Source organism: Ptychodera flava, chromosome 18 (assembly GCF_041260155.1).
Source record: "Ptychodera flava strain L36383 chromosome 18, AS_Pfla_20210202, whole genome shotgun sequence".
Lineage (NCBI taxonomy): Eukaryota > Metazoa > Hemichordata > Enteropneusta > Ptychoderidae > Ptychodera > Ptychodera flava.
In genome coordinates, this window is record NC_091945.1 from 3,348,523 (window position 1) to 3,371,777 (window position 23,255).

General features: G+C 37.5%; 1 protein-coding gene across 1 annotated transcript in view; it reads left to right on the top strand.

Annotated features, from left to right (window-relative positions):
• The first annotated feature begins 10,107 nt into the window (after positions 1 to 10,107).
• The window catches only part of LOC139117887 (histone-lysine N-methyltransferase 2C-like), a 44,384-nt gene continuing 31,236 nt past the window's right edge, over positions 10,108 to 23,255 (top strand). Inside the window, 9 exon segments of the mRNA XM_070681121.1 lie at positions 10,108 to 10,206; positions 12,441 to 12,551; positions 13,701 to 13,805; positions 14,227 to 14,408; positions 18,112 to 18,233; positions 18,236 to 18,275; positions 19,079 to 19,236; positions 20,108 to 20,352; positions 21,617 to 21,743. Of these exon segments, the coding sequence (XP_070537222.1) occupies positions 10,174 to 10,206; positions 12,441 to 12,551; positions 13,701 to 13,805; positions 14,227 to 14,408; positions 18,112 to 18,233; positions 18,236 to 18,275; positions 19,079 to 19,236; positions 20,108 to 20,352; positions 21,617 to 21,743 (1,123 nt within the window). The 5' untranslated portion in view covers positions 10,108 to 10,173.

Consider the following 23,255-nt stretch of genomic DNA (forward strand, 5'->3'; position numbering starts at 1 on the left):
TACACATCAGATGCTGCTATTCTGAATTGTGTGGAATTTAATTTGTCTTTGCAGGTGGATTCATGCAGGTTGTGATGACAGTGTTGATATGACAACATACCAACAAATGAAAGCTGAGGGAATGAATGCCGTCTATAATTGTCTAGACTGTCGATCAAAAGACCCAGGACAGGTTGGTGTTTTGCTCTTATTTGTGGGAACTGTGGGAACTATGTAAATGACAGAATGAAATGTTTTCTCAACACTCATTTTGAATTCTTATTCAGTATTTAGTCAAACTGCATCATTGTACAGTTATCGGTGTGAATTATACTATTAAATTTCCCACTTTTCATTTCTGTTTTTGATCTCGGTACGAATTTTCAATTGGAAATGAATTTCTTACCTTAAATTTCACATTTTTGACAACATCTTACATTTCCCAAAGAAGCAGACTGAATCTGTCAGACTTGCTGGTGTAGCGCAACTTCGTTATGAAAGCACAAGGGAAAAATGTTTTTCAAGTTGACATTTTCGGTAACATCCTCAAGTCACAATTCATGGAAAAATTTGGGAAGTCTGGCAGGGTCTATTTCCAAAAATCACTCTCACCAGTTGAATCATACTTCTTTCATTCTATCCAAAGTTTTGATGCCAGTTGATTGTGTCATTCATCATGCTATCACCAACTTTGTCATGTTACTATTTTTAATGTTATTCCAGACTGGAGAATCAGAAAGCCCTACTTGTAACTTTGTTACTTATTTTCTGCTATTGGATAGATTAACACAAGTAGAACAAACATGGTTGTGTGTCTAAGTCTTTCTTAACATATTACCAAACCTCGTAAACAATAATTGCCTCATTTCTTGTTAATGATTAATCCACAACATGGCTTGGGTCAAAGGTCAGCACTGTGCTGAGTTAGTGAGTGCATGTGCAAGCAACCATGGATAGCATGCCATGTGAGAGGGAGGCCCAGTGTGTTACTGTGGTCTAAGAAATGACCGCATATTGCAATGTCACCCACAGGAACAGTACAGTGATGGGGAACAACCCATGGAGCACATGGACAACAGTTCAGCATTTGCAGCGGCTGCAATCGACACTGACAGTAACTTCACAGAGACGGACGTCATATCGGACACCCAGCAGCAGGACGACGACCCTGATTACATCCCGCCTGGAGTCAGGATTGACCCTGTGAAGGAGACTGCTGTGGTGCCTTCGGTTACCCTGGAAGACAGCATGGAAACAGAAAGCCATCAGAGCTCCCAGGACACCTTGATCAATGAGGACAGTATCAACAGTGCAGATGTTGATCTTCAGCCAGTGGAAAAATCTACGTTTGCACCGGTAAGTTGAGAACATTGTGCTCGTTTGCACCATGTGTGTATGTTATCTTGACAGTGCTGTGAACAATGCACTGTTCATTACAGTTTGATCAGTTAAGTTTCAAAAAATTCCAATAGCATATGCCATTTTAAACTGTCATTCATGCATTTGGAAGATTATGTAAGGCTGTTGGAAAACGATTGAAATTGTCAAAACAAAAATGATAAAATGTATGTACTGTAACATCACTTAAACATAACTAAACTATAGGTTAAACATAACAGCTCAGCTAAACTATAGGTCAAACATAACATGCTCAGCTAAACTATAGGTTAAACATAACATGCTCAGCTAAACTATAGGTTAAACATAACACGCTAAAATATTGCTCAATTGCAATATGCTTAAAATATAATGAACAATAAAAGTTAAATCTATTACTGACAGTAACTTGAAGTTACCAAGAATAAAATGACTTTGATAAAAATGATTTTTGTCATGTAGGATTTTCAGTGTACCTTATTCAGTGCACATGGTATAATACTGAATTTACTTACGCGACTTTAATTCTTTGGTCAAAAAATGTCATAAAAAGTCTGCTTATTTGTACCAAGTATCTCTGCATAAAGCTTACATTTTACCTTCAAAAATCAGTTTACCACAGAGCCAAAACCTCCAAAGACTGTACAACACTTTCTTCCCTGACTTCAGAGACTCACCAAAGTGTGAGTTATCTACCTTATTAGCTGAGGATGGCTGGTTTGAATTGTCACTGTTATTAGGTAATTAGTGTGTAGTGTATTCCTCTTGCCCTAATGTAAGTAGTGAAATCAACATAGTGGTCTTTGTCCATTCAGCCATGTCATCTTTTCAGCTTCATTCAGCCATGTCACTTGTTAAATTTCCAATCAAGTGGATTTTTTAATGTGCATATAATGAGCCGTGACACTGTGCAATTCATGAAGGGATAAAAGTGACAAAAACATTACCAGTACATTGTAGCCTATTTCACGTGATGACAGGAAGTTTTTCAAGTTCAAGGTTGTAACGTGCGATCCATTTTCTCCACACTGACTCAGCATTGTGACCACAGAACACCATGTGCTGTCCTCAATCCAGTGACCTTGTTTCTTTGATCCAAACATAAATTACCAGTTTGTTTGTTTACTCTACTCCTTGACATCTCAGTCAATCATTAACAGGAGGTTATGTAGCCATGGTTATCAGTGCAGTAGGTGTGACATATGAATGGCTTGTCACTTGGAGTTCACATAGTGCGCCCTAAAGTCATCAGAAAAGGTCTTGTCAGTGTTGACACTTTGATCAGATACCAATGTTGTAAACATCGTAAATAACAAAATTGCATTTATAGCAGTCACGTGATATGGAAATGATCTCTTTTTATCACTTTTATCACTATTTTATGTCATGAATTATTTAATAGCTAGTCATGTCTGTTTATGATGTTTACATACTGTTTCTTTGTTTCAAACCTTTAGCAAAGGGAAATGTTAGGTGTGAGAAGTGCTCCATCAAATGTACCGGCAACATTGAGCAGCCTAAAGGCCCTGGTATTGGAAAACCTGCCATCATCAAGAGGATAGGTGCTGGAAGACCAAGGGTAAGTCGATGCTTTGAATGTCAACATTAGGTGTAGTCAGAGAAATGATTGATAGGAGGCCCCCTAGGTCTGCTGTTATTTTCAGTTTGAATAAATGTGTAGGCATTAACATTATGAGACTGAAATTTGAATTTTTAGCTACTATAGACTATAGTCTATAGAAGCTATTGGGATGGGTATCCGTCCGGCGTCCGTCGTCAGTCTGTATGTATGTATGTATGTATGTATGTATGTATGTATGTATGTATGTATGTCCGTTTGTGAGGCGTCCGTCCACTCAAATATCTTGAGAACCGCAGTACTTACTGATTTGATATTTGTTGTGTAGATGAAAAAATATGATTTTGAGAAACTATTTTTTTTAATTTTTTGATATTGTTGAAAATAGGCAAATTAATGCCAAAAAAGGTGTTTTTGGTAAAAAATCTTCTCCTTCATAACCGCTGGTCAGACAGCTTTGTTATTTGGTATACAGGTCCCTAGGGGTAACCCAACTTAGATTTGTTCAAATTGTGATGAAATATGCAAATGTGTATTTTTAAGGAATTTTTTTGTCATTTTTGGTCAAAATTTGACTTACATTGTATGTAATTCTTGTACTGTATAAACCCTATCAATTCAGCCAGAAAAAAATAATTAATATGATTTTAAATAATTGAATTAATTAGGAAATCATCAAAGCCTAAATAATTTAGTGTAGAATTATCAGAAAGTTCAACTTTTTTGACAGTTCATAGTGAAATGCTTACCATCTTGGAGGATTAAAACATGTAAAGGCAACTTTCCTGAATCCCAACTTTGACATATTCTGAACCGTCATTTATTGTGCCCTGTATGTTATCTAAAAGAAATTGCTCAAAATAGTCAATAAAGACAGAGATAGAGAAAGTTCTAATTTCCATTTATGATTGACTTGGTAAGGATAAAATAAATTACTTTTGAAGAAAAAAAAGAGTGGTCAATTAAAAGAATGGTCAAAGTGATAGGGTTTTTATGGTAAAGCTGGGCTGTAAGATTCCTCATGTGCTATTTATAGCAATTATGCAATCTGTGTAAACAGTGCAATGAAAGTTACATGATTCCTTATATGCTTTTGATGACCTTGAACTTCTTAAGTTTCAAACATTTGTCTCTTCAGTGTGCTTTCTCTGAGTATGTACAGTCTCAACTTATTCAACATAACTCACTTACAATAATCAAAGATATCCACCTTCTTCATCAATACATGTGTCACAAAAGGTTATTCTCTACATAACACAGCAGAGCTCTGTCAACTGTTGAGTTGCTTGTTCTTTCAAAACCGCTGGTTAGACAGCTTTAATATTTGGTTTACAAGTCCCCAGGATGACCTAAGTGAGATAATTTCATACAGTCAGGAAATACTTAATTTGTATCCATGTCTATAGTAGCTTCAGGGACTTTGGCCCTATGTTTTTTGATACCTCAGTAGTACAGAAACCTTAAGTTGTTATTGGTTGCTGTTTTTGTGCACAAGCATTTCAAAGTTGCCCTATTGCAGACAGGCCATGTGCACATGGGAATATGTTCAAGTACTGTCATTAGTAAGGCTGGAGTTATTCACTGTAATCATTGGCAAATGCTACACTGTAAAGTTTAACCGTAGCTAGAATAGGTGGGATAGAATTTCATGGATGTCATAGAAGCTGTAATTTATCATGTGTACAAAAACTGTACTGCAGTGAAGTAATGAGGGTTGGGACAAAGATAAGCAGTTCTTTTACCAGTGCCATGATGCAGTGCATGGTAGGGTATACAAAGCATACGTTACTCATAGACCTTTTTTATCCATAGGGTATATGCAGGGTATGTTTCTTGTAGAACTCTATGGCAAGACCCTGCAGACCTACTTTTTTGTCACCGATCGATACAAAATACATGGGGCATTCTTTGGCACTGCAAATGTGTGTCATTTTTGTATAACAAACTGTCATATAACACAAAGTCAGTGTGTTTCTGTTTATGTATTGGATGTTCAATACATCCACAGCAATCCACAGGGAAAAGGTCTATACCATATTGGAAGACTTCTTGCCTAGTGGATGAGTGTTATTGTTCATTCTACCATAATTTGACCTGTTACTCTTGAAAGTCTGTAGTAAAGTCAAATCTTATAGTGTTTTTGTTAAGTGCAGTAAATTGGTAAATATACAATGAAGGCTCTCCAGGCACTCTACCAGGGTATCCCCAGCTATATCAATGCAATCAGATTGGGGGACAGCAGAAATTTTAGCAGAGTTCCCAACTCATTTACTGATTTTCCCCCACTTAAAGGAATAGTCCACCCAAATGTAATCTGCCTTATACAGGTTTCTATGTATGTCATAAAAGCATTTATCATTAGTTTTTGCACAGAAACAGCGATTTTTTGAAGTTATCTATGAAATAAATATCAAAATCAGGCAATATGGAGACCTTTTTAGCCGACTGTGCGCGACCATATTGTCTACTTCCTCGCAAAGCATGTCGGGAGAAATGCCCGGATGATGACGTAAAGTTTTCGTGTTTTGGTGCATTGGCTAGGGGGTCTGATCTAGGGAGTCTCATAAATAGCTTATGCCTGCCTGTAAGTATTACGGATGTACCAATAATCGTGAGCGAGATTTCGATAAGGCATTCTGAATGATTCGAACCCGAAGTGAAAACACCGCCTCTAGAAATTGTTGCGGTAAAGATTGCCACTGACGTAAGTTTTCAAAATTATAAGTGCAGTGCATGTTTTACGTATGCAAAGGCCGTTTCCAAGAGAAGGACTTCGTCAGCAGTTTGACGACCCACAATCAAATTTGGATTAGGAAAGACTTCAAGATGATGCTGTACCACAACTTACACTGGAAAGCAAATGCATTGGTGAAAAGAGGACATACAAGGGCGATTGTGGGAGAGACTCTCCATAAAAGAAAGAGGTTCATGGTTAGCTCCGCTGTCAGCGACGCGGAGCTTATCAAATAGGTTGATTTTCCGTCGTCGTCCGTCGTCTCCGTCGTCCGTCGTCCATCGTCGTCCGTCAACAGTTGCCTTCTCCTCTGAAACTGCAAGTCCAATTGCTTTGAAATTTTATATGCAGTTCACTTAAGGTGACCTCACTTCAGTTTGTTCAAATCGTGGTGAAATTTGCATATTTGTAATTTTGAGGCATTTTTTGGTGTTTTTGGTAAAAAAATCTTCTTCTCTGAAACCGCTTGTCCGATTGCTTTGAAATTTGATATGCAGTTTGCTTAGGGTGCCTTCAGTCAGATTTGTTCAAATCATGGCGAAATTTGCATATTTGTATTTTAAAGGCAATTTTTGTCATTTCTGGTAAAAAAATCTTTAAAAATCTTCTTCTTCAAAACTGCCAGTCAGATAGCTTTGATATTTGGTACATAGGTCCCAGGGATGATCTATTTCAGATTTGTTCAAATTGTGCAGAAATATGCAAATTTGCATTTTTAAGGCAATTTTTGCCATATTTGGTCAAAAAATTTATTTCTCAAAAAGTACTGGTCTGATAGTTTTGAAATTTGGTATACAGGTTTCTATCGATGAACTAAGTAATATGTATTGAATTTCTGATGAAATCTGTAATTTTGTATTTTTGGGGCAATTTTTGCCATTTTTGGTCAAAAAATGTGTATTTCCAAAACTACTCATCTGATAGCTTTGAAATTTGGTATACAGTTCCTACAGATTAACTAAATGATAGTTATTGAAATTATGATGAAATCTACAATTTGTAATTTTGGGGCAATTTTTACCAGTTTTGGTCAAAAAATGTGTATTTCCAAAAATATTCATCCGATAGCTTTGAAATTTGGTGTACAGGTTCCTACAGATGAACTAAATTATAATTATTGAAATTATGATGAAATCTGCAATTTTGTAATTTTGGGGCAATTTGTGCCATTTTTGGTCAAAACATGTGTTTCTCAAAAAGTACTGGTCTGATAGCTTTGAAATTTGGTATACAGGTTTCTACAGATGAGCTAAGTAATATATATTGAATTTCTGATGAAATCTGTAATTTTGTATTTTTGGGGCAATTTTTGCCATTTTTGGTCAAAAAATGTGTATATTCAAAACTACTCATCTGATAGCTTTGAAATTTGGTATACAGGTTTCCATAGATGAACTAAATGATATTTATTGAAATAATGATGAAATCTGCAATTTTGAATTTTTGGGGCAATTTTTCCTATTTTTGGTCAAAAAATGCGTTTCTCAAAAAGTACTTGTCTAACAGCTTTGAAATTTGGTATACAGGTTTCTATAGATGAACTAAATTTGATCTTTTGAAATTATGATGAAATCTGCAATTTTTACTTTTGGAGGCAATTGTTGCCATTTTTGGTCAAAAAATTTATTCTCAAAAACTACTCATCAGATAGCTTTGGTTGACATGTTCTTAGAAATGATCCTATGTGATACATTCAAAGTATGATGAAATCTTCATTGCGTATTTTTGCAGCTTATTTTAGCCACTTTTTTCTGGCCACTGCATCGAGCTATCAAAGATTTCCACCCTTCTTCATCAACATGTCTCAAAAATAGTTATTCTCTACATAAACACAGCGGAGCTATATCGGCCGCTAGGTCGCTTGTTTAAATATTTATGATTTTTCTGAACCGCCGGAGAGTTTGTTGAGATCATCTTTCTTACAAAAAGTTTACTTATTATTCTTGTTATCTTTATGACATCGCATTGGTATTTAAAACATAATAAAGTTTGCGTGATCAGTTGAAATCAGAAAGTTGTATTTTTGCTTGGGCATGTTTAACCACATCAACGCAACTATAGCATCCACGCATCAAGTCAACGGAAACGATCCATATGTTGAAATGAATTATCTGGAACCAAGAATTGGTGCAAAAGAGTTCGAGAAAGAAGTAGATGCGTAGATGACAACTTTCATTGATGTCGGAAAAATTTCAGACATAAGTCTTTTCTTCCTTTTAGAAAAAATAGGCACGTCAAAGTAAACTTTATTATCGGGCATCCATGCTGTAAGTTGAATTTTTCTACGATACCACGGCAGCAAGTCATATTTTTGTGGCGTCGAAAAAAATAATGAGCAATTTTGCCACTAAATTGTAAATAAAAACAAGAAGCAGTAAGTGAAGTTTGTTACTGCATTGCCAGTGCGGAATTACAAAGGATTTTCCCCAAATATATTATCACATGGATTTCAATAAATGGTCCAAAATGAACCAACGTTTCATATAAGCACGCTGCACGACCGGTCGTACGACCATGTTGGATTGTAGTGAAAACGAGGCTCTCTGTTGTGGGGTTTCTAGAAATTTCCATGCAACTACGCAAAGATTTGAGTGCATCGTATCGTAATTCAAAGACGCCACTCAACCTCAGCAAGCACATAGAATAACATCATTGAGCTAAAGCCTGAAAACTTTAAGTTCCAAAGTGAAAAAACGGAATCAGATACTCAATATGTGTGATCGAAAATATTTAACGTTTCTCAGTCAGGCTATTCAGACACCATTGCTCTTGGAGCATCATAGAGTAACCGTGATTCAGATTTGTTTTCTCAGAGCTGTTTCTCTCCATATTGCTATATAATAGTACATGACTTTTTAATTTTGCCATCATCCCGCTCCCGATCTGTCGAAGGGTAGTTTATTTCATTCCCTTTTTTCTGTAATTTTTCTCTACGACCAGTCGCGAGGTCGTGGCTGTAACTTTAGTGTTGAATTTTTGCCGAAATTTTTCTCCAAGACCGGCTGCGAGGTCGTGGCCTTTCCGGTTTATTTTTTCGGCCGTTTCTCTCCACGACCTGTCGCCTGGACGTTGCTGTAAAGTATTGAATTTTTCCCAAAAGTTTTCCCAATGACTGCTCGTGAAGTCGTACTTTCAGATTTTGACCATTCTCAATTATTTTTTTCCAAGATTGCACCAAGTTGACAACAGCAACGGCTACTAGGATTCGCGATCTCTTCCCATGGCGGTTTCGAATTACCGGTAACTTACGTGTAAAGTTCAATGTGAGTTGTGAGAACAGGAAAATTTTAGTGTGTTTTATGACTGTACGTTGAAAGGATAAATTGAAATTTCATTTAGTACTCCTAAAACATGAAAGTGTGTTTGAAGTTTAATTTAGTGCCCCGGAGAATATGAAAGTGTGTATGTATAAATGTTGCTTGTTAGATGAGGGACATACCATTTAGAGTCGGACAGCTGAGCCGTTTCCGGTCGTCCGCTTTGTCTCTCCTCCCTCCCCCACGGAGAACGGTGCTTGGAATTTTTTTCTCATTCGTTCATTCTTTTTCTATATGTAACTGAAAAACTAGCACTTTGAATTGGCAATTTTCGCTAATCATTCTTTGTTATAAAAAGAGTTAACCGTATTTTAAAACCAGCGTTGCAATGGCTAAACATGCGGAGCAATGTCGTCACATACAGTTCTCTTTGGGAGTTTGAAATCAAACATCGTATTTTTCAAGTGATAACAGCTAGCTTGCAATGCTGATCAAAATGTTCTACCCAAAAGTACAACCATTGTGGGTAAGTTAGAGTTCGTTTCGTCACCAGGCGATATCGAAGATGTGTTCAGCCACGGTTGAGGGACCGTGGTTCAGCTCCAAACATGGCCACGTAACAGTGAGCTACCAAAAGAGCCATACTTGTACAGCTTCCTTCGGTAATTGGTGGAGCCACGTGCCCTTCTTTTACTTCTGAATTTATCGATGTGTCCGTCTTTTCGTCGAAAGCACCAAGTTCGAAATCCTGGAGTTCGGTATCGCTGAATTCCGGTTCAAAGTTATAAAGTTGGAGGCAAAGTGTATCCATGGGGCAGCAGCTCAATACAAACGTACGGTAGATCAGACCCCCTAGCGATACCCCCTAACTTCCTCAACCAAACACGAAAACTTTACGTCATCAAAGGTGAAGCCTCTCTGAGGAATTCCGATAGGTGGCGCTTCCATATCGCGAAAATGGCGTCATACACATCAGTTAATAAAACATTAATTTCTAGGAGAATAAACAGCACATTTTTCATCTTTTCATCATAAATGTTACAAAAATAATCTTCTTCAACTTTTAAAGGCAGGTTGATATTTGGGTGGACTATTCCTTTAAGCAAAAACACTGTCTGATAGGATTCTTGAAAATGCAGCAATGGTTTTCACATTGTTCCTTTTCTTTCTTTCAGGGGAGGGGTGTTCATATTGGCAAGAGGAGACGTCATCCGGGTCCCCCAGGGAAGAGAGGACCCAAACCAAAAATGAAACCAAGTAATGTACAGCCAATTCAACAGGTAGGCACTCTTCTTCCATGTGAATGCAGAAGAGTGAAATACAGGGTGATTATTGTAAGCAGTGATTTATTGCCTACTTGTAATATAATTTATATGAGAGGTTGAATGTTGTGCAGTCACCAGCTAACTGTGATAAATCAGACAATTCATCAATTTCCATGTGATGGATTTCCCATCAAAATGCTTTGGGGAAATCATAACTTCCTTTGATGAGGTTTCTCTGACTAACATTCCAACATTTTTAAGTTGTCATGTTTGACCAATAACAGTTTACAAAAAGGCCGTACACCACACACTCAAACTCACGTTTTGGTATGTGATGTGATCTGAATAGACTAGTGGTGCTATCCAGACCCATGAACTCTAGGTTGTTTTAGACTGTATGTTACCAAACTGTCAGCATACTGGCTGCTATAAATATGATAGCATCCTTATGCATTGCTGATAATATCAGATGATTTGAATCTCTTTGTTCTTTTTAGTTATTGATCAAACTGGGTGTGGAGGGACTGTGTGCAAACATACCAGGAGACCATTTCATTAATCATCTTACATCAGAAAGACTAGGCTATATTATGATGTGCCTTCTTTCAGGGCTGTCTACCAGTATGTCTGTGTTCTCAGTCCAACTTTGTCTTGATAATGACAGGATTTCTGTGAAAACAAATTATCTTGTCAGTCATTTACATTCTCAACTTTGTTATATCAATTTTCTTGATAGGCCTTGATTATATAAAATGTTGTTTGAGATCCAGATGAATTTTTAGTAACTGACACTAGAAGGTCTCTGTGACACATGCAGTCAGTGTTGCTCAATAATAACCACTATCGTAATGTAGGACTGTACCAGACAAGTCTCTGATAATAATCATGTTTCATTTCTACTTTATTTAAGGGCCTCAGATTTATTAAAATTGATGCACGACATACTTAATTCCCTCATTTAGGGGATGTAAAAGACCTTAAAAACTATCTACTGTTAATTGACCAATCAGAGTGCTCAATTCAGGGTGTTTTATTTACTCTTAAAGCCTTGGTCACCAAATTCCAGAAACGAATGACAGCGCCGTAGTAAAGTACTGTCCAATCAAAAGTGAACATGTCATATTCTGTAGACATCTGGTACGTTTTAATATTCATATTCGGTAACACAGCGGAAACCAGCTGCAATACAAATTCTGCTGTGCCCTAGGGCATTTATATAATGTGGCCTAGGGCATTTATAGAATGTTCCATAACATTGGAAGGCTATTTCACAAATAAAAGTTTTAATTCATATCCTAAACATGTTACATTGACAAAGGGGACGGTTGACGTAAACACATTGAAAACGAAAATATATCAGTTAGGGGCGATAGTTTTTAAGTCGGATAAAACCTCCTACTCGGGCTCTTCTGGTATATAAAGTCCAACCCTACGATAAAATGTCTCGGCCTGCGGCCTTGACATTTTATCGATGGGTTGGACTTTATATACCAGAAGAGCCCTCCTACTCGGGCTTTATCCTATACTTGTTTCAGTTTATGTGTATCAAAATTGCGTAAGGCTTTACTCAAGTAAAATTTGTAGAAATGCAGGGCATAGGGCCTGGAGTGGAGTGACCAAAAATGAGTTGCAAGATAAATAAATTATATATGAAACAGTTTGTTTGAATTTAATCCCTGATGAAAATTGATACTTAACGATATTAGCATTCAACAAGATATGAAAACAACAAATACAGAGACAAAAGAACAGATCTGGCAAAAAAAACCCTATATTTGAAGTGAGAACTGCTATGCTAGATGATGTCACCATGTTCTCTTACCTTGAAAAGTGAAGCCATTGTGATTTAAGTTTGATTAATTTCATTAATTTTGTGTGTGGATGTGTTCAATATCCATGATGTGTAAGGGCATGTGTACGTGAAAGTTAAGGCTTCATACTGGCGTCATTCATTTTTCCATTTTGTGTAAATACTTTCATTTATAGGGCAAGGGAAGAAGTCTGAATTAAAACAAAGGAATTACATTGGTTCTGCACTGGCTTTCATTATCAACAGCCCCTAAATTGTAATTGTGTTGTGGTGGCAATGGCACATAATGCACTTTACTGGTTTGAACCTACTTGACCCGATGTAGACAGATGAATGCTACAGGAAAGGGTTACAGTCAGATGTCTTGAGATTTCAAAATAGGATCATGGTTTCCTTGTAGTCTTGCTGCGATTTTGATAGATTATTTTTCTGCTTTCAGACAACAACTACGGCACAAGACAGTGGCAATGAAAAGAAAGACGAGGAAGATACAGGCATGCATACAACAGTGGTGTTGTTCTCTGTCAAAGATAGATTTACTCTTACTCAGGTATGTCACAATTACATGGTTGTATATATCAAAAATTGAAAAAAAGAATCACTATCTTGCTGAATTACATGTAGGATTTTGCTGCATATCACAGTGGATGCTTACAGCCAATTTTTGCCAGCCATCTAGTTTATTTTGTCTTTTATGGTCTGATTGACTAGTAGATAATGGACAAAAATAATAAAACTGAACTAAAAATGAAAACAGAACCAGCAGACAAAATTGCAAGACCTGTGGATTTATGTTGGTCCTTGCACCATACTCTCACCCCAGTATCAGGATGATTGCATACAGCCAATGTTGCACAACTTGTTACTCATTAAAATGAGATGTGTACAGCCAAATTGCAGACTGTGCTACAAATCAGAATGGATCCATACAGCCAAGATTGCAAAATAGGCTTCATATCAGAATGAGATTTACATATATCCAGAGTTGAGATATTTGCAGTACCATAAAGCAATTCATAAAACCATGGTCAGCATGTTAGAGACTTTCTTCACATTTGTGAATGAAGTCTGTTTATCACAGAGCAGTCATGCATGCTTCCTGTTCAGGGTTAATTGGTTTTTGGACCTTGCGGTGTAATTCAGCAAGTACAGGGATAGTTTACTAGAATAGAGAACTATGTGTATGTCATACAGTCATTACCCAGACGTCTGTTAATCAATACTGTGAAAGGAAGTAGAATGGTAGTTATCACTGAGTCTGCAGTTTGGGATTTACTTTATTCCTAACATGTAAACTGCATTCCATTTATTGCATTACGGAGGACCAGGAATGTTATATCATTGACTGCTACACTCATTTCATCTATTTCAAGCATCCCTGCCAACAGCCATTGACATTGCTTTCTGAATACAAAAATTGCTAAAATTTTAGCAGAATGTGAACTTTGTTTTACTCTCAGAAAGTGGTCAAAAGCCTCGCCAAAAACCACTCTCCTTGTCCCATATAAGACATCTTGATGGACTGAAATGTATTTACTCACTGGACAATGTCTGAGCTTTTTTGTAAATCAGCAAGAAATGTTGTACTAGATTTATTTCTGCCACGTTAATCATCCTTGCCATTATCATGTAAAGCTTATATCATGACATTGAAGATCTCAGGAACATAACTATTGTATATTTTGGGTTTTTTTCCCAGGATATGTGTGTAAGTTGTGGTAGTTTTGGACGTGGTGCCGAAGGAAGGCTTCTAACCTGCTCTCAGTGTGGACAGTGCTATCATCCATACTGTGTTAATATCAAGGTAAGTGAAAAATTGATGTCTGTTTTTGTAAACCCTCCAACACCATACATCATTTGGTTTGAAGATACTGTATGCGTAGAGATCAAGTATTTCATGAAAAGGTAAACTACAGTCAGCTGTCCCACATAATTGTTCTTTCTTGTATTTTATTTTCAAGTTACCGCGTTATTTTCACTTTAGTGCTTTTTCAAGCAACCTAGAGTTCAAATGCATTGGCCAGAGTTCACATGTATATTGTGTTTGATATGAGGTGTGTGTGTGAGTGTATGTATGTGTGTGTGTGTGTGTGTGTGTGTGTATGGTTGCTTGTTGAGCTGTTGTGGCAATAGGCAAAGTGTCATAAGCATTTATACAAAGCTACAGATAGTGATACATTCTGCCATCTTTTCTCACAAATCTCCTCTCTCACTGCCTGTTTCAGATAACAAAAGTAGTTTTATCCAAAGGATGGCGATGTTTAGACTGCACAGTATGTGAAGGTTGTGGCAAAGCCAGCGATGAGGGACGTCTCTTGCTCTGTGATGACTGTGACATCAGCTACCACACATACTGCCTGAACCCACCTTTAGAAAATGTCCCCAAAGGTGGATGGAAATGTAAATGGTATGAGTTGTATCTTTATCGAATATATCTCGGGGGAAATCTGCGTGAATATTGAATATTGTTAATTCTTAATTTGATGTGGGATGATGATGCACTCTGTTTCAGTGGCTTGTAGGACCTGTTTTATTGAAAGCTGTGGAATTATAATCATATCCCTTAGTTAGAGTTATTACCATTGCAGAGCAGTTCTTGTCTTGATTGAAGGAAGAGCCTAGGTGATGAGTGTGACACTCCCTACATTATTTAACCTTTAATATTTTGTTCTTTGAAGCAGTCAGGAACATGATGGTTAATTATATTACCATTCCTGCCCCTGGCATTCTGATTGGTCGAGCTGAACCACGTGACTGACCACAAATACACAGTAATGGTTTATTACATGCCCGTGAATATGAATAATAAGATTAACAACTCGAAGTATGGTAACTTTACAGCTGAAACGTAAATCATAATCAATCACAAAATAATATGGAGCACTTGTAGGTCAAGTTGAGATACTTTTTTCTGAAAAAATCTCCGGATTTGCAAATTTTTACAGCGTACGTGACGGTGCGTCGCATATTGCACTAGTTCTGAAGCCCTGTTGTCGTTCGCTCGTGAAATTTTCGGAAATTTTGACGGTTTTCTTGGGTTCGCTGATAATATAATGGAAATAACAGACTCCGCTCTGACCATTAACGTTTATTTGTGGGCGCGGGCTCGAGGAAAGCCGAATTAACGGGCTCGGCAAGCCTCGCCCGTTAATTTTTGGCTTTCCTCTCGCCCTTGCCCACAAATAAACGTTAATGGTCAGCGCGTCGCCCGTTTGTTTCTATAATATCCCATGTTTAAAGGGGAAATTTACCCAGACTTTCTTAGGTAATCAAGTCGTTATTTAGTGAAAAATAAACTACCGTAAATTCCCAATTGAAGCCGCGGCTTGTATTAGAAACATTTTTGAGGGACCCCTAGGATCATGCACTGAAGTCCCGGTGCGGCTTCAATTACGTACATTTCCTGTATTTCGATATTTGTCTCAATGCTCACCAAGCACTGCAGGGGCAATCGCTATTGTTATGCAAATTAGTACCAATGAATTCTGCGTGAATAAATTACCCGCATAAAAAAAAGCCCCTACCCTAGTGTAACTCCAATATAGAAACGTTAGGAGAGTGTATTTGGTTGTTAAACTTGGTAAAATTCCTTTTAGATAATAAGGAAACTATTAAAAGATGTCAAAACAATGGGAAACTGGAGTTCCCTTGACAGCATCGTAAGGAAGATGGCACGTTTTTCCAGTACTTTCTTGATTCTCTGACCCTGCTGACCCCTGTCCCCTAAATAGAATAGTCTCACTAAGGTCGGCCATGTTGGCCAGCTAGCGTCATGCATGATGTCTTTGTTTCAAGTTTAGGGGGTTTTTTTGACGCTGAAATTTCACAAAATGTCACTTCTGTATTCAGAGATTGTACAATCAATTTCTTTGGACGTGTAAGTCGATTTTGAAAGCAATAGAAGATCAAATGATGTTGAAAAAAATCGTGCATAAAATTAGCATAAATTAAGCGTCCATGGCAAATGGGTCCCCTTGATTTACAGCTGTCTTGTGTTGCCGAACCGGTGGCTCATACTCGGATAGTGCAATAAAGGCAAGTGAATGACCTTTGGTAACTTTACTGGCATGTTTTTGTGAACTGTTTTGTGGTCAAATTTTATTTTCTCATGATCAAAAACGGAACGTGTACAAGCTTATATGCACCCATCATAGTCATTCAGCAGCCACAGTACAGTATAGGCAGTTCATCGTGTCAATATGATGCAGGTGGTGTTGTTGTAAATTGTACGTCAGGCATCGGTAAGGGTACGTGGGTATTGAATGAAAACTACGTATTTGAAACATGATATCTCAATCTGTCCACTATTTTAACTTGTACACAAACACCGTTGCTTCAAAATTGTTGCATCAGGTATGGCGGTGTTTACCACACTGACAAACACTGCCGTGTTCAAACATTCACACAAACGTGCCGATACATGGGGCATTGTTTGTACTTTTGTTACTATCAATGACAAAATGCACAATGGTAGAAGTGTTAAAAAGGAACTTTTTATTGGGTATTTTTTCTGTAAGAAAGACACCTGTCAATCATTAGCACAAGTCAATGACGCGACGCAAGCCAACTGGTGTGAATTTCAGCATGCATTGTTTCGGGCTCAGAGAAGGGGTGCGGCTTCTATTATGGTACAATTCAAAAACCCCAAATGGGCAAACAATGAGCCAAGACAATGTTTCAAAGTCAGGGTGCGGCTTCAATTAGAGGTGCGGCCTCAATTGGGAATTTTAAGGTAAATAGCGTTGGTTTCATTCACTTTCACTTGCGCGTATAAGCGCAGTGGCCGCAAGCTGAACGCACAGAAACCGGAAGTGACGTATCAAACTTGCTACTCACAGCGGGTTCAAAGCGAGGTCACTTATAACCATGCTCTTCCTATTAGTGCAAGATGCGAGGTATAATGATATTCAAATATGCAGATTACATTAATGAGCATTGTTTCGGTATTAAAATTCTATGCTAATGACCCTTTATCAATGTGGAATATTCATGTACCTCGGATCTTGCGTTGTATATGCTCTTCTACGCCAAGTAGAGTACACGTACGTGGTACGCAAACCTCAGCGCTCGACTGAAAATCGCAATGGCGAAGATAATCGGTAATAACTTGAAACCTGAATGAGCAATCGATGATCCAAGACTGACATCGTCAGAAAGTTACAGCGACTGACTATTCTAGCTCCAATGACGAAGTTCAAATTACTCTCGGCGATCAATTATGCCTGTCATTGTCAACCCTATCGCTGTGAAATCATGCCGACACCGAAGTAATGCCAATGCTCTAAAGAGATCGACATTAATTCTAAAAGTGCAAGCATTTTTAATGTGTTACAGAACACCCTGATGTAGCCATGATTAGTCTAGAACCAGCGGTCCTGTCTACAGTGTTCCGTTTCTAGTGCCCGAGCGTATGTACAGTCCCATATGTACAAGCGTCGCACTTGGGGCTGGATATGCCCCGGACAGTTTTCTTTATGCATGTAGTTCAGTAGTTGGACTTGCAACTTTCGCTAAAAGCAGCCCTTCTCAAAGTTGTATTTGCAGAAAACTTTATTGATTTCTGCTCGACTTAGACTTAAACATCGACACTGAGTGCTTGGCCCTATATTCTGTAGCCTATATACTGTAAGTGGAAAAGCTTACAGTTGCATACGTCGACTGCTTCAATGACCAAGTTTACGACGTCACTTCCGTATTTTAGTACACCGCTGTTTGTTAGCCAGTGAGTGAAAGTGAATAAAATCGACTTGAAAGCTTTTCAATGATCATATCAGTTTAATATTCCAAAATTAATTTTCAGGGTAAATTTCCCCTTTAATTTGTTGGTTTATCCATATAATTTGTATTTTTCTTGTCAAAACAATCTAGAATGTGATAGTCTTTGATGATGGTAAAATGTAATAAGAGTGATAGTTAACAAGTGTGGCAGTGTTTATCATAGCAGAATGACGTGTATGTCCTGACAAATTGTGTAACTGACAGCTATATCTTAAATGGGGTTCTGGAAGAATGTTGTCATCGTGCATTGTTTGTTTGTTTGTTGCCATTCGAGAACTTTGCTAGAAATGTAATTCTAACACAAGGCGGATGTTATTTACTTGCTTTGATAGGTGTGTTTGCTGCACGCATTGTGGTGCTACCTCACCAGGTTTCAACTGCAGCTGGCAAAATAACTACACACAGTGCGGTCCCTGTGCAAGTCTTATCACATGCTGTGTCTGTCACAAAGATTACAAGAAGGTGACCTCATTATTCATTGTGTACAGTGCTACAGGTGAGTGTCAAACAAATCAACTCTGTATGTATATCAGAGTCCATATATCTCACATTTATCATTATTAGGGGCAGCATGCCCTCAAACTTATAAGATTTCTTAGTTCAAGGATTTCATGAAATTTCTTCAGTCAGCTCCATACCAACATGCATAATATGTCAAATTTTCATAAGTCAAAAGAAACCAACCTTTGGACAGTGGTGAATCAAATAGATTCAGAGGGGTATACTTTCATGGGAACAGTGTTTCAATGGAAGTCGTAAGAGTGAGATATGGAAAGTAAGTGATAAGGAAACTTCTGCAATATTTCTTTTACCCTTTCAAGTGATGGCTACTGAACTGTGAAAACAACATGAGTGTAGCAATAAGATGTCTGTTTGTAGCTATAAGTACCAATTTTGTGTTTTCTTGATGCTCAAGCGTCAATTTTAGAAAGTTGAAAGACTAGTTATACCAACTTGGGTATAAGTACACACTTATAAATGCACTACACACTTATAAATGCACTATAGACTCGTACATTCTTGACTCCATTCTTTTAAACATTCTCAGACACCATACATGCTTGTTATGTGTTTTTATCAAATGCATGTAATTTTCAAGGCATTTGCCATGTTACGAAAATTCATATGAATTTAAACTTTACAGATAGTACTGTTGTCTGTACCCTACGATGTACGACAGCCATCATGCTAGAACTGCTGGCATAGACTGGAAACCAACTTTCACCAGGCAACTATGTAGAATCCATGTGAGAGAGAGAGTGCAGTTTTAATGATCATGTGATCTGATTGTCTTGTCAGGTGGTTACATTCAGAGTGTGATGGATTTCAAAATGAAGATGAGATTGAGAGGGCTGCTGATCAAGGATATCACTGTCTGCTTTGCAGACCTGCAACACAACCAGCTTTGAAACCACTACCACCCCCTGAAGACCCACCACAACCTTCAGTTCCTCATGGTAAGATTAACCCTGTACCTGCCAAGTTCATATTTTCCCGTCAGGTCAAGTTCATTAAACTAGTGAAGCACAATATGTCCCATTTGGTGCATTTTAACAAAAAATTGAACATTTGAAGGCCCCTGAAATCACAGATACACTGTAAACATGATTTTTGTGGACTAAAGCTGTTGGAACAGACCAAGCCAAATGGGTGGACATACGTGTGGTTTTGACTCAATACTGCTTTTCACTGAGTTAACTGATGGGGAATTAATACTGTCTGGCAGAGATGATATGTTATTTGTTCACTGATCTCTAGCGGGGGTGATATTTATTTTTCCAAATATATGAAAGTTGCTTCAAAGATTACAGCAGATTCTGAAAGGCAACCATGACATCAAAATGTTTATAAACTGAACAACCACCTTGATGGACGCCTCCATGTTTAGTTTCCAAGATGCACTGTCTGTTGATTTAAATTTTGCATGAGGCGATTTTCACAGTGACAGGCAAATATGATTACATTCACCATGGAAATGAATCTGTCAGTAGTGTCTTTTGAGAACATCTTGTTTGCTTCCAATATCTGAAACAACATGGAAAACAAACGTATTCAACCTGGGTGAATAATTCGGTAATTTGAAATATCTTATTCAGAAATTACAGTGAAATTTAAAATGGCATCTTTTAGTGTGTATGTAAGAGTAAGAGAGAGAGAGAGAGAGAGAGAGAGAGAGAGGAAGGGGGTTTGAAAGTTTTGCAAGAATTAAGAAGACAACAGTGGAGGCTTGACCATAGTTTGAATGTGGTCGTGGTGATATGACTAAGACGATGTGATGTTTGAAAATAGGATCCTCTCTTTAAAAAGAAGTTTACTGGTTCATTTCAGAAACAAGCAAAACAATTCAAACTCACAATCAACAGTACTCAATGGAAGGTGTGTATCTGACAGAGTCTGGTTTCAACCAGATCAAGAGCCTAGCTATCACACCGCCACTCAAGAAAAAGCAGCCACGCAGTAGAAACAAATTCCGTCCTGGCAGTCTTTCAGTCTTGAAGGAGTTACAGAAAGCAGAGCAGGCAAAGCTAGCAGATCAGGATGTGACTACAGCCACAGCTCTTGGTGAGCCAATGGTCTGAGTAGAGGTGAGAGATTTGCTCATCTTGTGTCCGAAATTGTCATAATGCAGCCACAGTTCAAATTAATTTAGTGATCTCAAATTTGCTACAAACTTTATAAATTTGATGGCAATTTAATCAGCTGAAATTCGCTTTTACCAAAACATGAGGGTTAACCTCGTTCAGTTTATTTGAAAGATTTTCTTGTGTTAAAGACTCCCTCTGCAAGAGAAGTGTGTCATGCGTCATACAACACAAATAATTTTCTGATAACAATTCTGTCCTGATCTTCAGTATCTTCCTGCTAGTATCCTAAGAAATTCAAAGCAGTATTGTCGTAAACTTTACATTCATTGCTGTTTGAAGAATAACGTTTTTCAGCACTTTTGTTGTCATGGCGTCTTTGAATTATTTGATACAAAGTGCAATATGGAATGTTTGTGTTCTCCAGTGTACAATTGTTGACTCAATAAGTCAGGTTCTTTGAATTATTGGTATGATTTCAAACCATTGTTATATACATGTTCTATATCCATTCAGTGAAAAGAAATAAACATATAGTCATAGCATTATACACTGAGTGGCCAAGATGTGGGTCTGTTTCATGAGCTATATAATGATCATTCTCATAACTGTACACCAGATTCATTCATTTAAATTATTTGTTTCAATATTTCATTTATTCACCGCTCATCTCTCCATCTTAGATACAATATACAGAATCATTTTATTCTCTGTTGAGATATTCTCTTAAGTTGAGATAAAAGCTACATGCATCATCCAGTGTTTGCCTCATTGCTACTGCTGTCTTCAGAGTGATTTTTAGCAGTAATATGTGTTTGTCATTTTGAAAAATATTGATTTGCGACCCTGAAACTGTGTGTCTTTGAAGTTTTGTTTCAGTTTTAGTCTAACAACATCAGTACTGTAATAGACTTCCATGTATACACACTTTGCTAAAGGTGAACCGTCCACATGGTGAAGTGAATAATCACATTAATGGCTAACAAGATGAACAAAAAATAACACTGACAAGGCTTTAAGGAATATAATTAATATTCTGGTGTATGCAGGCTGTGAATGGGACAAATAACAAGTCATGAAAGCTTACCGTCTAATGCTCGGTATCATAAATATATTCATTTATGCAAAATGTATTAATGAGCATTGTTTGAATGTGCACATAAAACTGTAATGAATAATTTCACGGGAGAGTATTGGCCTAAAACCGTGCACTATGTAACAATAATAGTAGGAAACCATTGGTTTATTATGAACATTTCGCACCTCAGATTCCGCTGGTGAACATGACGAAGACAAGACGGAAGGCAGTGGTGTTGATGACAACACAACTTTAACTGATCCTAGTTTACTAAAGAAGAGAAAAAGGAGGGCGTACCGACCAGGTACAATTTGTCTCGTAATCGCCATCCCTTGTTAAACTTGAAGTGGATTTCCCTCCTTGTCTGCTGTCTTCTAACTTGCCTCTAAACATCATCCTGTGCATTGTAGTGTTAATGTGTGTGGAATGGCTTTGATTCTGCTCAGAAAAGAAACCCTGGTTTTGTCACAACAAGTTCTCTTTCAAGGTCGCAAGTTGTCAAGATCACCTTCTGAAATTCAGAAGTCCATGCATGTTGTCATAACAACCTACATCATACTCCCACATGACAAATTGTCATACATGACAAATTGTCTTCATCACTGATGAGGTGACCAGTTCCTTTGTTGTCTCTCATAGTTACATTGTCAGGGACACATCTACTTCACCTCAGACCCTGTACACAATGTCTAAAAAGATGTGTTGCGCTTTATCCATCAGTTGCTTTTTTGTGGATTTAATTCTAATATGTGAGATGTTGCTCAAAAGCAATCCGTGTTGCCAAAATATGCAAATCAGTTTGTTCTGCAGCAAGTTTCAACATCACAAGTGGCATTATTTTGTCAGTCTTTGTATTGCTACATTTCCATGTCCAGAGCAACTACTCAGACATACTGGAAATGATATCTTCCTTATGTGTGCCCAGGAGATATCACCTTCCAATGGAATATTAGCCCAGAAGTGTTTCTACAGTCCAATATTGCTGCTGGTTGAAGGTCTGATTAGGCTTTCCAGCGCCGAAGTCAGTTTTGTTGCCTTTATAAAATATCATCAATGTTTTGCAAATTTTTGATAAAATTTTGATAAATATCTGTAGCCAATGAAATGTGATGTTTATTTGGTTCAAAATTATCACATAAAAATTCAAGAAAAATTCATAAAAATTGGTCAAAGGTTGCACCAAAATTTTGGTGGGAAAACAATTACAGCACTCAAAGGGTTAATTGTCAGATCAGTCACAAGATATACCCAAACCAATTTCTGTCAAAGTAACCTTGACTAAACTTGTGCTTTACAAATAACATAAGTATCCTGGATATTTGGTAACTGGAAGCCAAGAGTTAGAGCAAATATTCTGCAATTCCTTACAGCTGAATGAATCCATTTCTTTCAAAGTTGCATTTTACAAAATGGTGTCTTCAAGTTGTTTAGATTTTGGCCACCAGACGTTGTGTTCTATCCATTCTTTGAACTTCTGCCCAGATATTCCAGAGTTGAAAATCAATGCTTGTAGAAAGACCTTTTCACTACAAATGACATGCAGTCATATCCGTACATTGAATTATGAGCATATTATTTTTCACAGTCAGTATCCAGATATATATAACTTGATTTCATACATGGTTGGTTCTAGAGTAGGGTTCTAGAATAGAGGACTCGTGTCCACAATGAATTTACATGAGAATCCATGAGAATGGCTTACTTAAGCCATATGAACAGACCAAATAGATCAAGTTTAGATTGATATCAGCCATACTCTGTTCAAAGTCATGGGATTGTACTGTGTTTGAATTCAGTAGGATTACATGAAATGACC